The 17583-nt window shown below is 32.2% G+C and overlaps 1 protein-coding gene across 4 annotated transcripts in view; it reads right to left on the bottom strand.

The window, feature by feature from the left end:
- Positions 1–1245: 1245 nt before the first annotated feature.
- Positions 1246–17583, bottom strand: part of YTHDC1 (YTH N6-methyladenosine RNA binding protein C1) — a 31562-nt gene continuing 15224 nt past the window's right edge. Inside the window, exons 7-16 of one of the 4 annotated variants that reach the window (XM_081303572.1) lie at positions 17463–17571; positions 17263–17380; positions 12632–12716; positions 11434–11600; positions 8846–8928; positions 7572–7608; positions 7436–7499; positions 7264–7326; positions 5464–5598; positions 1246–3092 (exon numbers count right to left, since the gene is read on the bottom strand). In XM_081303572.1, coding sequence (XP_081159698.1) covers positions 2868–3092; positions 5464–5598; positions 7264–7326; positions 7436–7499; positions 7572–7608; positions 8846–8928; positions 11434–11600; positions 12632–12716; positions 17263–17380; positions 17463–17571 — 1086 coding nt within the window. In that variant the 3' untranslated portion in view covers positions 1246–2867. The remainder of the gene's footprint in view (positions 3093–5463; positions 5599–7263; positions 7327–7435; positions 7500–7571; positions 7609–8845; positions 8929–11433; positions 11601–12631; positions 12717–17262; positions 17381–17462; positions 17572–17583) is intronic. The other 3 variants (XM_081303573.1, XM_081303570.1, XM_081303571.1) reach the window with 3 other exon arrangements.

The raw sequence follows: 17583 nt of genomic DNA, 5'->3' as shown, positions 1-17583 counted from the left end.
TTTTTAACTGGAAGCTCTACGTTTAGATAGAACCATTTTTAAAAACACGATGAAGCCAGGTGTGGTGGCACACACCTATAATCCCAGCTACTCAGAAAGGCTGGCAGGATTTCCAATTTTGAGTCCAGCCAGGGCAGCTTAGTGGGACAATATCAAAATTAAAAAGGGGATAAGGATGTTGCTCAGTGATGAAGTGCTTGTTTGAGGTCCAGAGTTCTATCCCCACAAATAAACAATAATTTTTCTTTCCTCCTTTCCAGAACATCCCATCTGGAGTATTTCCTGGATTATACCAGAAAACAAACAGAGAAGAAATGTTTTCTTTTAAGAAAATTGTGGACTAGTCAAGTAAAACAATGTGGCTCAAAGTCTGACTCCACTACATGCTAGCCTTTGTTAAGTCTACAAGCAACTACCAGAAAGATGTGATGAATGTGACACCATAGAAGTTCTGCCCGTTTCTTTCTTCCTCTACTAGATTTGTCCTTTCCAACTCCAATATATTCTGAGCATCTTTCCCCAAGTCAAAACTAGAGTCAGAAAAATTCAGTTGCACTCTATATATCCCTGTGTGACTGAAGGGCACTACTTAGTTATAAAAAGATCTACTTGTCCCTATTGATCTTATACCTTGTTTTATTCAGATCTATGGTCTCCCAATGTTCTGCTATTATTTTATCAATGACTGTACTTATAGGGTCTTTTCTCTCCCATGAAGTAGAAAAGTGACCAAAAATATCTATCTATTCTATCATACAAGTAGTTCTGGTTTTATCTATTTAATTATTCTTAAACCAATTCCCTGATACTTTGTATTCACATAATTTAGTGCCTGGAAGTGAAGGGAATCTCTTCTACTGGACCTCTTATAAGCAAGTAAAGCTCTTTTCCACAAGTCCTCAGAAAAAGTCTCCTACAGACTCATTAGCCTAAGTACCATAAACTTCCTAGTCTTAATGATCTTGCAAAAGATCTTGCCCTGATTGAATCAGAGTTCCTTAAAGGAACATGGATTAGTGGTTAAGTGACCCTGGTTGACTTCCTGGTACCTTAAAAAAAAAAAAAAAAAAGATCAGGATAGATGATCTCTGTGTCACACTACCCTTACTCTTGGGGTCAAGGAATTATAACATTACTGGAAAAGTGCTCACAATTATTCACATTTCTTTCTTCATCTATTAAACACACTTGACATGTTCAAAAAAAGACTTTTTAATATTAAAACAAGAAACAATCTAAATGTCTTTCAGAAGAGTGAAAAAGGCGTAATTTTACCACTACCAGCTTTCAAAATCAAACAACAAAAGGCAATTCCAAAGCTAGAACTCTGGTATCCTTAAGAAATAGTTAATGTACTTTCCTGAACCACACTGCACAGAGTTGACATAAATCTATAGGCTTTATTTTTGAGATAGGAAAAATAAATTTACTCATTTTAAATGCAAAGAAAAATATTCTAAATGCTGATGTGAATATGAAGGCAGTAAAACTAGAGCTTTATATATTACAGAGTAAAGCTCCTATGTTCTCCTTTTCAGACCAATAAATACAGATTAAATGTAAAGCTGCATTATCATCTTGTGGCACAGACTCTAAATGTTTAAAAACCAAAACAAAGTAGTCAAATATTCAAATAGCCCTTACATTTAGATAATTCAACTTTATACAGGACAAAATTTCATATGTAACTCAAGAAATTGAAATGCAAAATATTCTTCAACAAACTGTTAGCTTATGTTGATCTATTTCTATTATAGCTTATTACCAGTGGGAGGGACTGGCAGTTAATATATGGAAATAAGTAGGAGGGCTAAATTTTAAGTCAATTTAGGAAGTAAAATAGAAAATTCTACAAAGTACCTCACTTATAGAAGACAAAAACAGATTGAAAATCTGAAATAAATAAGAGAACAAATCAGAGATCAAATAGACCCCAAAATGTTATCAAATGTATAAATACTTAACCAAAATACCAACATAATTCTACCTCATCGCATAAATTCTTAGAGAAAGTATTCTTTTATGTCCACTAATGCATGATAAGAAACTGGCAATCAGACAAGAAAAAAGTAACAACAGGTAAGTGTCAATCTTTACCAATTTATTTTATACAAAACAGTAGCAATGTAGAATATGGGAATTATCTTCTGCTGCCACACACGCCAAGTTGTGAACATTCCAAGCCAATGTATACAGTTTAGAGGGAAAGGCTAAACAATAGCATCAATCATGCTACTGAACATAGGAATCTTTTCTTTAAAAAGATTAAAAATTAGATAGCAATGTCTTCTTAATATTGCTCTCATCATTGAAGACTAAAAAATAAAAAGTGACTTTATAAGTTTTTTAAAAAAAGAGGGAAAAGGAGAAACCAAGAGGCTGCTACAACACTGCCATATAGTCAAACCATCATACTTCAATATTTGCATACTTGATAGCAGCATTATTTTTACTGAACCGTGTGCAACTACATGTAGAAACACATCAAAGCAAAATACCATGGCAGTTATCAAGATCTGAAAGAAAACAAACAAAAAATATAACTCTAGATGAATAAGCTATAAGATGAACATTTTTGGAGAATGAATCAATATCTACATTCTTGGACTGTTCCCATTCTGCCCCAATAAAAGTGTTAACTGTCAACTGTGCATTTTTGGAGGATTTGAGATTTTCCAGTTCTTATTTTACTGCATGCTTGAAACGAAGGGGGTAATAATAAATCCTTCTACACAATGGACTTTAAGTAGACAGCTGAAAATAAATTTACTACTTGTAAACACACACCAAAAAAACAAACAAAAAAAAAACCAAAAAAAAAAAAGATTTTTTTTTTTGTATCTTCAATCAGAGCTTCCAAAAGCACATTATCTTCGATATCGACCTCTCTCCCCTCGGTCTCTGTCCCGATCACATAATCGCTCTCTTTCTCTTTCTCTATCACGTCCTCTATCTCGCTCTCTGTCTCTTCTGTTATCTCTAGGGCGATCTCGTTCTCGCTCCCGGTCTCTTTCACGGGGTCTACTTCTCCGACCACTGACAACAGCTTGTGTGCGACGAAGGAAATCATCCACTCTCATATCATAATCATGCTAAAAAGGGAAGAAAAGAAAGAAATGGGATAAACATGCCAAAATATCTGAACAACACTTATTAAGTCTGGTAGAGAGGAAGATTTCAGAAAACTATAATAATTAATTCACAGAAGATATATTTTGACTGTTCAGAGAAAAAGAATTTTGATGGCTCACTAATTAAGACATTTACCACAGATAACTCAAGCCTCATCATTCAATTTCCTTGTATTCAAGTTTAATGATTCTTCCATCTAATCCCTTTAAAGAGATTTAGACCAAAGTAAACACCTGGTCATGACAATCAACCATCATATTTTCCCATTATGCGAAACACTGTCAATGTTTTTGATGCAAGACTAATACTTTTTAATCTTCCTTCAACTCCACAAAATACAGCAAACTCTGCCCTCTTCAGGTGAAACTAAGAAGTCTTATGCTCCAGATTTTTGTTAAAGTATATTGCTAATGACAATTTACAGATAAAATTTTTAACAAATAATTTATGGAATTTAATGAACTGTAAGAAAATAAGCACTCAGTAAGACTGAAGTCTTGTCTCACACAGAGCTAAAAATGTACTTAAGGATTAAATGAATAAGGAAGGGTAAGGTGAGCAACTAAGTGAAAGGGAAAGCTGTGGTTGCTTTTAAAAGCTTAAACCTTGCTCTAGTTTTAGCTTTCTACTCTCATTTCTCAGCTCACCTTTAGTTACTGAATTATGTTTTGTTTTAAAAACAGCTTAAATATATAGAACATAAGATTCAAAACACAATCCCATAGCATATGTATTCTATGCTTATAACATCACATATTCCTTTCATATGTAAGGAGTATGTGATGTTATAAGCATACAATATACACACACACAAATTAGAAAACCTACTACAATAAAATTCCATGAAACAGAACTTGTTAAAAAGGTCAACTGTATTTCAGTAAAAGAATAGGAAAGACTTCTTGCTTTAAAAATTAGGCTATCACTTAAAAAAGGCACTTTTTAAAACACCACAACCCATCTAGTAAACTAGAATTTCATCCGACACAGGCTATATGTTTTTTTGCGTGACTAACTAAAAAAAGTCTACCAGTTTCAGGTCCATTTATTAGAATTCTCAAATTGATTTATATCATGTTAAAGAATACTAGTTAAGATTTTATTTTGAATGATTACTATTCTTATGAGAATAAGAAATAACAATACATGTCTCAAAAGATTGCCCAGGAATCTATTATCCTGGCCAACTAGAATTCTTAGTGGGAAGATAAGAGATACTTGGCCCCTGTACAAACTCCTCATCCTAACAAGACTTTTTATTGGGGGGAGGGGGATTTTGAGGAAGACACTGCTTTTGTTCTTTGTAAATAAGTATCAAACTTACAAGTATATGAATTACACTTCTAGCAAGTACCAGAAGACAATTTCCACTTTTAAAAAAATAAAGAACCGGGATCCTAATTAGAATCAGATGTATTCCATGTCTGTATAAACATGTCAAAATGTACTCTACTGTCATATGTAACTAAAAAGAACAAATTTAAAATTTTTTTAAAAAAATCTAATTCTAAAAACAGAAAAATAAATTTAAATAAGCCTGCTATACAATAAAAACCTGGAAACCTCAAAAGTAGAAATTATGGGGCTGGGGATGTGGCTCAAGCGGTAGCGCGCTCGCCTCACATGCGTGCGGCCCGGGTTCGATCCTCAGCACCACATACCAACAAAGATGTTGTGTCCGCCGAGAACTAAAAAATAAATATTAAAAATTCTCTCTCTCTCTCTCTCTCTCTCTCCCCTCTCTCACTCTCTCTTTAAAAAAAAAAAGTAGAAATTATCTTTCATTTATTCTGAAGTGATTAAAAAAAATACCTTTTATATATCAAGTACATTGAATATTTATATAATTATTAGAACCAATTACTAAAGGGAGTTATTCTCTATTTATTAGCATCTCATTGCTATTTCCTAATATCATAAGAACCAGATGAAAAGGAGATTAAACATACCTGGTTATTAATCCAAATAAAATTTGTTAAAAATTTATATAACAGATAATGAGATTATCTGTTAACATAAACCATCAATACTATAAAAATTGAGACAGAACATACAAAAAACTTAGAAATACCTAGTAGTAATATTAATTACATAGTTACAGTGAAGATTTTAGTACAGAAAGAAAATATCCTAGGTATTATTTATCTTTGATAGATTATCTAATTTGAGCTGTCTTTGATTAACAAAAAGAAATATCTGTCTAAATAATCCAAAGGCTTGATCAGCCATTTTTAAAGCTCATATATTAAACACAATATGGTATCCCCATATTTAAATTACCTACAGAATTCTAAGTAGTTCCCTCACACCTTTGCATTCTCATGCACTTACTACTCGTTTATCTCTGTATCTTGCTTCATGCGGTACTGGATGATGTCCTGAGTAAGGGGGATGGGCTTGAGGAGGTGGAGCATGGTGCTGATAGTAAGGATGGTGTGGAGGCTGTTCCATTCCCGGATAGGGGGGCTAAAAAAGAAAACCGCTTCCATAAGATTCTGCCAAGTACCCTTGAATATAAGCCATTGTTAGAATTATCCTACCCAAACCACCAACCCCAATTAATTTAATCTTCTGTACTAGCCATTAAGGTTCTTCAAAATCTCCATTTGTTGAAAACAAAGTATTTGTGATAGTCTCTCTAATCACACATTTTTAAAGATCCAACATATTTATACTTTTTAACTTATATCATTTACATTCTAATAGAAATAGCAAACATGGTATTTACTGAGAGCCAGGTAGTATCTTAAAGCACTTTAAATATCATTCATTTAATTGTCACAGAAAAACCCATGAGGCACAAATTCTTAGTTTATAAGATGGGGAAAAAAATGAGGCACCAAGTAACCTGCCTACAGTCACAGTGCTAGTAGTTAAGGGGCACCCCGCAGGAACTATCTTGAGGAAACTGTAACAGGTATACAACATCAAGCATCCTGGTACTAAAATCACTGATCATCACTTGGTAATATTGTTCATCATAGTATTTTTGGTGTCTCCAGTCCTGTTTGAGTCACTCAATTTTCAAAAGAATTTCAAATGTTAACTGTTTTTCTTTGTGAGCAGGGTAATGAGTAGACGCTCCATCTGAACACTTGCTTTCTGAGCATTCTCCAGATCATCATTAAGAGCCCCATCCATCATCACCTGCTTAAGTACTATGCATACATTTATTCTCAAGAAATAAAATAAATCCAGAAAATAATGAACCTTTGAATGCCATTACAAAATGAATAAAGTACAGAAGTTACTTTCATAGTATCAAGCTCATATATTAAATATTTTAATTTTACATTTTCATAGACACCAAAGGAAAGAAATCTCATAATTATCATGATCCACATATCTGTATATGTAGTAAAAAATTCTGTATCTTAAGTGGAACAAAAATCAGATGAAGAGGTCACATAATATAACACTTAAAATAAAATAAGAAACAAAAGCCACTTAAAGTACCAAGTTTTCCTTTCTTGAAAATTAACACTTCAGTTAACCCTTATATCTTAAAATAAACTCTAAGAAGAATATCCAGTTTTCCTAAAGAAAGGAAATGATTAAAAATCAGTAATTATCAGGATTTAATCAATCTTACTTTAAACAGAAAACTAAATTTATATCAGACACTATACTAAATTTTAGATATCTCTGGCAAATTTTTCTTCTCAACAATCCTATGAGACTGATACTATTCAGTAAATGTTAAGCTATAAATGAACAGGCATAATGTCTATTTCATTCACCATTGTATACCTAAAGAAAGCTCTGCCATGTACAGAGTATTAAATATGTTTGATGAGCCAAAGAATTTTTTTAATTTTACAGATGAGAAAGAGATACATTATGAAACTTGTTCAAGGTCAGAGTTAGAGAAAAGAATATCTGAACGTAGGCAGAGTTTACACTAACCATAATACCCTATTATTATACATCTCAATTATGCTTAGACTGTTAACACAAATCAATGTACTCATTAGTCTATAGCTTTACAAACAGCATGCAATTTACTTATTAGCTAAAGTTTGTATTAAGTCTCTTAATAGATAACTATAACCATCATGTTACAAGTAAACACTCAAAGCACTAGGAACTGTAAATTAAATTCATTGAAAAAAAAAAAAAAGGAATACAAACCATTCCTTGCCATGGTGGTGGTGGTCCCATGTTATGAAATTCCCTCACATAATCATTGTAGGACTAAAATAAAACATGATAATGTCAATAATGAATAAAAATCATCCCAGGACTACAAAACAAACCAGACCCTGGTTTTATCTACATTAAATATATAAAAGGTAATGCTTACCCCATTTAAAAACACATCTCGGCGAACTCCTGAAAATCGTCTGTTGGGAATAAGATTTGTGAAACTAAATTCAGGTAATTCATAAACTAGTTCCAAGAATGTAATTCAAAGCTAAGGAAGAGTGAACCCAACTTACCTGTCTACTTCCTGGTATCGTGGATCCTTTAAATACCCTGTTCAAACATCAAGCATTTTAGTAAATCAAATTTATATATTTTTATTATGGCACTATAATTAAGCCTTCCTTACCAATTGTTTTAATTCTTTCCATAAAATATGTACTTTAAGTGATACTATTATTATTTATTCCATTTTCAAAATTTCTTCTTAGATAACATGATAATCTAGGCAGTACCTAACTTAATGATATCACAGAATTGTTAACTAGTGGAGGGGTTTTCATGTACATCTTCTACATTCATGGCCCAAATCCTGCTATAGAGAAAATTTCTTCATTGTGTACCACAGGAAAGGTAAAGAGAAGAGGAACTATCTTGAGGAAACTGTAACAGGATTTTTCTTAAAGCAAATGTTTACCTTTCACATTGAATACATACAAGTCTTGCTAAGTAAACCACAGATATGTTTTAAAAAATGGGAACTCAAAAGGGGAGGGAAACAAATTGCAAAAGTTGCAAAAATGTATATATTTTAAATGAAAAAAACATGGTAGTAAGAGAAAGAAACAGCCTTTTTCCCAGCTTCTTTTAGTAAGAAGCCAGCAAACTGAAGCATAAAATATTGGAGTGGCCATGTTAATGGGAAAAAATTACTTGCACTACTGCAACACAAGACCCCATTTTAGGAAAGAATAAGGCTTGTATCAAAAGCCACTTGTTATAGAAGAGTACTATATTGCTAACACCAAGTCCCAAATTGCTAGTTTTAAAAATGTACCACTGTGTTCTAAATATGATATCCTTTGTTGAATAAAAAATTCTTTTATAAAAATTCCAGTGAGGAATAGACTAACTGAAAGCTGCATTTAGATTACAGACCAAGTATTTTCCATTATTCTGCAAAATCATGAAGTGTTTTTATTTAAAAAAAAATAAAATATAACTTCAGTTTCCGATTAAAGCTATATAATACATAAAACACTAAGTATCACAGAAACAAAAAACATAATAAAGTATACAGTCACTATTTACCCTAACTACATTTAAATCTTGAACTTGTGTGCAGATATATTTCCATTTTTGCAAAATTAGCAATTTCGGATAATTAAGAGATTATGATGACTCACACTGGAATAGATTAAACCATCTTTGAGAAATATTTCCTAATGTTTAAGTAGTCATGTCTTAAATTTTCTTCATTTTTAAAACTACAGGATTATGACAGAAATTTTTTGTTTTGTTTTGTTTTAATAATTTAAGTCAAATATCTGCAGGATTATAAAATATTAACCTGGTCTCTGGTGAAACTCAGGGGGATAGTCAATCCTTGGTTTCTTTCTGCTGTTATGAATATCATAATCTTCTGGTCGACGCCTACACAAATTAGACACATTAGAAATTAAACCAAAAACTTCTGGGAGAACAAACAGCAAAGCAAGAGTTTTTGATAGAGATAAGTACAAAGAATAGCCCATTACTTCCTTTAAATAACATTAATTTTTAGCAATCAGATTATCTTAAAAATTCTTAATTTTAATTTCAAATTATGTCCTATAAACCAAACCTTGAAAGTACCACTGGAAGTAGGCATTCTCTGCAATATCATGCTATGATGAGACAGCCACAGAGTAATCTGATCAAAACATGTAAATCATATTTTAGATGTCTAATCAAATATATCCAGATTAACAATAAAAACACTTTCCCAAATAAAGCCACCATTCAGGTGAAAAAGAAAGGTGGGTGGGTGGGAGAAGCATACCATCATTATACAACAGGTAATTCTAAAATCTATATATTTAAGTTATTAATGTCACGTTAGTTTAAGTCTAAACAAAATTAAAAACTGCATAAATATTTTCCCTCTGCTTTGCACAAAATTACACTTTTCATATGATCATACAGAAAGTTTGATATTTAGAAAGAGCTACTGTACAGGAAAGTTTTAAATAAAATTTAGTATTTTGAAAAACTAATTTCTTAATATTTCTTAATAGCATTTATTCTATATTTAATAACATTAAGAAATTAAGGAAATTTTTTTCCAGAAACAATATAAATTCGCAAGTAATGCTCATGAGCTTTAACAGAATTCATAGAACTAGTTCAAAGTATATTCTTTATAAGGTGAAATTGTACTGTTTGCAGAGGGTTGCTCTTTATTGTCTTTCATAAATCTTAATGGCTAATGTAACATAATAAAATACACTGCAATTTATTTGGCATTAATAAAGAGCTAAACAAAATTTTTAAAAATCCAAAATATCTAGTAAATTTGTCTTTTTAACATTAATGTCAAATAAAAATTGTAGTAACCTAGCATCACTAGTTTTTCAGCTATTTCTCTGAACACTGACTGCTTTTATTAACGTTTGCAACACAAGTTCACTCAAACTTCAGTTAAGTGCAATAACCCCAACCTCCCCCAACAGAATAAAAACAGTTGAATCTACAATAAATACTATGAAAATTAAAAGCTGGTTTAAAAAATAAACATACCGCTTTCTTGTAGTTTGGGGAGTGCATTTACGACCGGTATAAAACATGATAGTAACAGTTCATATAGTAGTCCAACTACTGACTTTAAGCTGTAAGCCACATACATAAATGGAGGCCCTGGCAGGCTTGAGAAGGTGTAGTGGTGTAATAAGTATAGTTTGCAGTCCATTGCAAAACTGAGGTAAAAACTTCACTTGTATAAATTGTATTGCACAGGAAACCTCTTAGCTTAAACTTCAAAAGACATCTTGGTGCTCAGTCCTTTTAGGCCAAAAATAAGGGGCTCTGCCAGGTTTCCTCCTACCTACTCGACAGTGTCCTTTTTAAGCTCAAAGAAATGGGGCTCTTGTTGTATTATCTGTACCTACCGCAGGATGTTTCCACCAAAAGGAAACTTAACCAAAGGTTTCATCCCATCAACCACATATCCAATAGTCTTTAGCAGAATATTTTAGATTTAGCTGTATGCAAATCTATACAGGGGAAGGTGTTGGGTAGAAGGGCTTAAATCAGTCCTTTGCAAAGACTTCTCTCCAATTCTGTAACAAGTTAAACCCCCTTTTCCTGGAAAATGCTGTTAAGTTCATAAAGTAGTGATCAATAACCATGGCGATCCTCTAAAAAACACTTTAAGTCCACCGGTACTGCCAGCATCTGGAAAAGTTGTAAACAGACACAGCAACAGCCCTTCGTTTTGGTTTGTTGCCGGGTCTCCCAGGGCCACTTGATTCCCTTTGGAAAGAACCTATAGTTTTCAGAAGCTCAGCAAGATGTATGATTTCACTGGGTACATGTTAGAGAATATTTGGCAATGGGGTTAACACATCACGGTGACAAAATTTCAAACAGTCCCAATAATGCTCTTCTTGAATATCAAAATAACTTAAAAAATATTTTATCCTCTAAATGAGGCGTCATCTTCTGAAAAAATATTAGTGATCCTTTATAAAAGTCCCATATCTGATAAGGATTATCCAGAGACACACCTGAAAGAAAAGGCTTTTTACAAAATATTAACAATTTTTGCAAATAAAGACTTCCGCCTCTTCCTCCTTTCTAGCCTGTTCTTAGCAACAAATGCCTACCTCATTTCACTTGTGTACTGTGTTATCAGAGTACTAACTAATCTAAACTGGTTATCACTCTTTAGCAAATAATTTTTTTCTGCATAAGGTAAGATCCCCATTTTCCTCTTGAAAAATGACTGAGACCAAGGTGACCATGTGAAATCCTCAATGAAGCCACAAACTAGTCCATGCAGCTTGATTTGAGGATTTTCTCTTTCTTCTTTACCGCAGGAAAAACTTTTGACGAATCATATTCCTCCATCATGTTATCCTGATACATGTGCCTATTATCAGTCCAAAGAACGTTTCTAACCTTCCCACATCCCGGACTGGTTCTCGACGGGATGGACGTCCTCTTGATCTGGGCTGAGAATGCATTCTTCTCTTGTGACGCATTTTATGAATGACCTGATACAAGTCAATACTTTCATCGGGGGGAAATAGAAGACAAAGCTGGGTTCCACATTCAAGTTCAATTTCCTGGAATAGGAAAGTAGCAATTTTTAAGACAAAAACAGGAGAACCCTTTTTAAGACTTGCATTTTCCTGATGTATAAGAACAAAACTTGACTTGGAGGATTCCTTCCCAAGGCTGACGATAATGAGATTCCAATAAAATTTCAAAAAGTATTACACAAAAGATTCAGAAAACCTTCTCAAGGTATTTCATGAAGGGTAAATTAAAAGTATAGAATCTTCACAGTAAAATACACAAATGCTACTGCTTAACTCTTTTAACAATCATCCTCTAAAATTAAAGGAATATTTCTTTGTGTAAAATATAAATACATCAGGACAAAGCCATCAATCTTAATACAGTAAAGAAAAAATACATGTTAGTGTGTGTGTGCCAACAACTTTGATAATTATGCACTGAAATACATCAGAATAATTATAAAGGCAGACAAACTTGCAGGCTTTTAAAAAGTCAATGCTATTTTCAATTAATATGCTGAAATAGACTAACCACAAAGCAGATTTAATCATAATTTCAAAACTTTAGTCTTAGTTTCAATTACCAACATTTTCATTTCTGAGGATGAAACATTCAGTATCATCTGTGAAAACTACGAGGATGTCAAAGGTTTGTTTAGAAATCACTATTTACATCACTACATACTCTTTTAGACTTTAATATCTGAGTGTGTGTCTTTGCAGAAGCCTACTCTCTATTCAAAAAACATCAGCAAAGATGTTAAATGGCCATTCTAAAATGTGTTATACAAGTGTGGAATTTGTTTAAAAAACGACAATATTATGAAAAAAATTAAAAACATGCCACATCAATCATTTTCCTTTTAATTTTATCAATGAAAGTACTACATAAAGATACCTATATTTCAACATAGATGTCTTCTTAGTTAAAAATCATCATAAACTCCAAATAAGATTTCTCCTTAATTTTTTATAGTTCATTTCTTTCAGAAATGGTTTTAAAATATCCTTCAATCAAGATTTCTAAAGCAGTTGGTTAAATTTATGTTTTTAAAGAATTAATCAAAACAACAAACCTGTCCATCGCGTCCTATCTTTACTGGCTTATGTTCATTCCAAGGATTGGTGAGATGAGCCGACTTAGTAAAGGGTAATTCACGCCTAAATACAAAATAATATCAATTACTTTCTTTTGTGTAATCTAGTAAGGACCTTACACTACTACAGTAATGAATCCCTATTTTAACTGTGACTTAAATGTGACTGAAATTTTTAAAAATCACAGCAGTTCTGCATATCCCCTACAAAGAGCCCCAGGGACAGCCCCTTCTTCTACATTCTCCAGTTTCCTCAAAAAAAAAAAAAAAAACAAAAAAAAACAAAAACAAATAGATGTTCCTTGCCTTTCTTTTCTTTTTTTTTTTTTTGGTACTGGGGATTAAACTCAAGGTGCTTTGCCACTGAACTACAACTCCAGCATGCCCCCTCTTTTTTTAAATTTTCAGACAGGGTCTTATTAAGTTTCTAAGGCTGGTCTCAAACTTGTGATCCTTCTGCTTCAGAAACCTCAGTCACTGGGATTACAAGTGTGTGCCCACCATGTCCTGCTGCTCCTTTACCTAAATGAGATTAAAGCCTAATAACCCTGGTAAACTGAAAATATCTCAAATCAAAAAAACATTTAATACTCCCGGTCTACCAAATATAGCTTAGCAATGAATATGTTGTAGAGTATTGGTTGTTTACCCTTACAATGGCACCACTGGCTGGCAGCTCACCAACCTATCTAACATAAAAGAGTACTGAATATCACTAGACTGGGAAGAGATCAAAATCAAACTTGAAGTATGGTTCCCACTGAATGATTATCATTTTATAGAACTGTATCAAAAAATTCAAGCTACCGTAAGTCAAGGACCATTTGTAGAGTGTTTAAGAGCATGGGCTTAATTAAGAATCAAGACAATTTAGAGTTTAAATCCCAGCTCTCTGTCAACAGCCTGAGCTTCTTCATTTTACAAACAAGGATATAACTATTTGTATTATTGTTGCTTATGTAGTTTGCAAATGAAATGACATATAAAACAGTTAATATATCCCTTGTGTATTCAAACACTTGTACTTAATAACTAACATGAAATTGAACTTTAACCTGGCTTTAATATCAAATGAAATACAAATTTCCCTCTCCTTAGTTCAGGGTTTCAGGACTAAGATGTCCTCCCCCTCATTAATACGGCAGTATTCACAACTCAGAGAACAGTTTTTGAGTTGTACAACAAATTATTTATGAAGTTTCATATGCTACATTTGTACTTATTATGTTGTTGACTTAAAACTAAATGGCATTACCTATTTAAACACTAATAAGTTGGGGATCTAAGCTCTCTCCATCACAGGAAGGTCCAAGGCTAAATAAAACAAGCCAATCCCAAAAAAACTAAAGGATGAATGTTCTCTCTGATATGTGAATGCTGACACAAAATAAGGGGAGTGGAAGGGGGAAATAGAAGTTCACTTGGATAAGAAAAAGGGGAAGAAAGAGAAGGAAATGGTAATGGAAATGGGAAAGACAGTAGAATGAGTCAAACACAATTTTCCTATGTTAATATATGAGTACATGATCAGTGAATCGCCATATCATGTATAACCTCAAGAATGGAACCCTAATTAGAATAAGTTATATTCCATGTATGTATTTGTTAAATTACACTGTCATGTATATCTAAAAAGAACAAATTTTTTAAAAGTATAATTTAGTATTTTCATAGCTCTTTTTCAACCTAGCACAATGCTAAACACAAAGATGACACATAATAAGCACTTGTTATTGGGGGTTCATAACCCACTTCAATCTAATGTATGAAATATGATATGTCAAGAGCTTTGTAATGTTGTGAACAACCAATAAAAAAAATAAAATTAAAAAAAAAGAAGCACTTGTTATTTGCCAATTAAAAAAATCAGTTTATAAAGGTTTTACTCATGCATAAACAAACATCAAATTAATGAACTTTTCACTCTACCTACAATACAAACAAAACTGCTCAACAAAAAAGCATACAAAGATGAATAAGATAAATAGCAGATAATTCTCCCCAACCTTTATTCCAGGTAGAAAGACTATCTTTAATAACACATCAAAAGATCAAAACATCCAGAGGCAGAGCTCCATATTTATTTGTACTTTGTCCTACTATTTTTTTTTTTTTAGATTTTTCTTCTAAACTACCTATCAATTTAAAACAATTACAAGAAAAAAATAAATGAAAACCTACAGTCAACAAAATATAGGAAGGTTACAGATTATTACTCAATGAAATTCTCAATTATTAGCAACAAAATGCCCAAGATCCAAAGCAAAAGCATATGTCAACCCAGATGCATCATTTGGGGTCAAGATTCTTTGGTGGCATTGGCTCTAACTAGATTCATTTTGCTCATTGTTTGGACAAATTAGTTTAAATCTCAGCCAGTTTATCAATGAAAACGGCAAACCCTTATTTTGAGCTAAATCCAGGCAGCAACTGGAAGTCGGTCATTATTTATGCCTTTCTTATCTGGTCTGAAATTTATTCTGTGACTAGTACCTAAGCCATTAGGAATTTAACACATATCGAAGGTAGTGGTCCTCAGTACTACATTTTATAATCAGAGACTACTGATGCAAGTAGTCCCTGAACTACACCCCCAAAAAACGTGAGTTATGATTAAATCCACAAGGCACTTAAATAAAAGTCTAATGATTACCATAACTGAAAAGAAAGAATATTACTAGCAATCACTGTTATTAAAGCAAAGCACTGAGCATTCATACTCATGAAAGTTTAACTCTTTTATTTCTGAGATAATCAAATGTAATTCTCATTTTACATAGAAAACTTAACTTGGAACATTCAAGGTACTTATACCAAGGAAATATCAAGTGCCATCCAAAACTGTTAAGTATTCAAATTACACTTAACAGAACTTAAGATTAAAAAATTAAAATCAAAGTCTTATTTACAATGTCATTTCTTGACAAACATATAATTTATTATTAAACAGTTAAGAGCCCCAAAGCTTTTCTACCCAAAATTTTACATACAATATTAGTGCAATGAACTATTTGGCCCTATCTTTATGTTTTCTGTTGCCCTATGTGTTTCAAACTAGTAAAATAGCCAATAAGTTAAGGAAGAAGAAAGATTAATTAGTTAATAAATGAAAAGCATCTTCGAAAACTAAGAAATAAATATTTCCTCAGCAATGAGAAAATAAAGGTTAATAAAAATAACATTCAAACAAAACCTGCTCCAATCTATCTAAAAATGAATAATCATTTTTTACTCTTTCCCCAAGAAAGCACTATCTCCAAATATTTTACAATATCACCAACATTTCCTTTGGCTTTATAATTTCTCTCACATACATACAAAAATAATAATAATAAAATATCTCTCTGCTAAAGAATCATCACTAACTCGTTTCCCCTGAAAATTGTCACATACTTTAGGATTACAAATCTAATTTCTAACAAATTATATATATATATATATATATATATATATATAAATAAACCCAGGGAAGCAGTAGAGTACAGGATATTGGCAAGTCTCATTTTTTATTTGTTTTATCTTTCTATGTTGGTAAATGAACAATTTTTTCTATAATAATATTATATTTAAGAAATAAATCACAAACTTAACCAATTTCCTATTTATGAAAATTTAGATGACTTTAATATTTTTACATAGAAAATAAGATGGGATAAGTATTCTTTTGCATAAAGCTTTTGGCTATTCAACAATCACCCTCACACTATTTCTATTCTATCATTACCCATGTATCTTCATCATTCTTCACTATACATAGCTGAGGATGGTCCATACTACTTTTCATCTCTATCCTTTGTTCTTCCTGTCTACCTCCCATACACATAAAAAGGTCCCTATCCAACTTCTACATTTCCCCCACTATTGTTTCCATGCTCATGCTGCTTTCCTGATATAAATAGCAATTTTTTCTCTTATTTCTTAATTAATTATTCCACTGTGTTTAATACCCAGGACCCTAGATCAACTTATAACAAAGAATTCATATAGTGCTTTGTAGATATTTAAAACCAATTTTACAGGTAATAAGATTTGTGCATGCCATGAAAAGCTGGATTACATAATTAGCTGTTTATGTGCAAAATAATGGTAAATAACTCAGTGTTCAAATAAGCCTGATTTTTTCTCATAAATAGTTAAGCCTTACTTAATCCTGTTTCAAAAATATTTATTTTAGTAATTAAAGACTAAACAAGACGTGGAAAGATCTACCCACAAAAACCACCAACTGATCATAACTAAATCAGTCATCTCCAAAATTATTAGCCAAGTCAGAGTAATTCTTTTTCCCATTCCACAATGACATGTGCATTAAATTTACAAAAACATGCCAACAAACTAAGCAACTGAAATACACAAAACTCTTCAATAAATAAATCTTTGCATTCGATATTAGACAATAAAGGCAGTGAGGTAGTCAAGCAAGTTGTTTTTAATTTTTTAACACTTCTAAAATTCATGGATTCTTATCAATCTAGGAAAGACAAAAAAAAAGGGGGTGGAGGAAGAATAAAAGATTAAATGAAATTACTATTGAATTTTAACATTCCCAACTGGTAGCCCATTCAAAACAATGGCAACTCTAATTATGTACACTAAACGATAAAATTTACCTGCAAATCCAGTCAATTTTAAAGACACCTCCCAGCATCTTAGCACTCATTCCTGCTGGAAGTACCCAGTGTATAGGAGATCCTCCGTGATGTGATTCTGAAGAAAGTCTTGCAAACCCTAAGGGAATGATATCACAAAATAATATGAAGATGCTAATACAATTAATGTTTCTTTATGTCCAAATTATTTTTATTCTTACCTTGAAACTTTCCACTTTCTCTGACAGAAAATATTAAAATAACACTCCTCGCAGATCTGAATGCAAGATTTAATTTTTTCTCATTTACAGGGAGCGTAGACCATACACCCTACAAAACCAA

The sequence above is a fragment of the Spermophilus citellus genome, assembly GCF_964194105.1.
Source record: "Spermophilus citellus genome assembly, chromosome: 8".
NCBI classification, from domain to species: domain Eukaryota; kingdom Metazoa; phylum Chordata; class Mammalia; order Rodentia; family Sciuridae; genus Spermophilus; species Spermophilus citellus.
The sequence above is the reverse complement of the archived record's forward strand: the minus strand, read 5'-3'. Positions and strand labels throughout refer to the sequence as shown.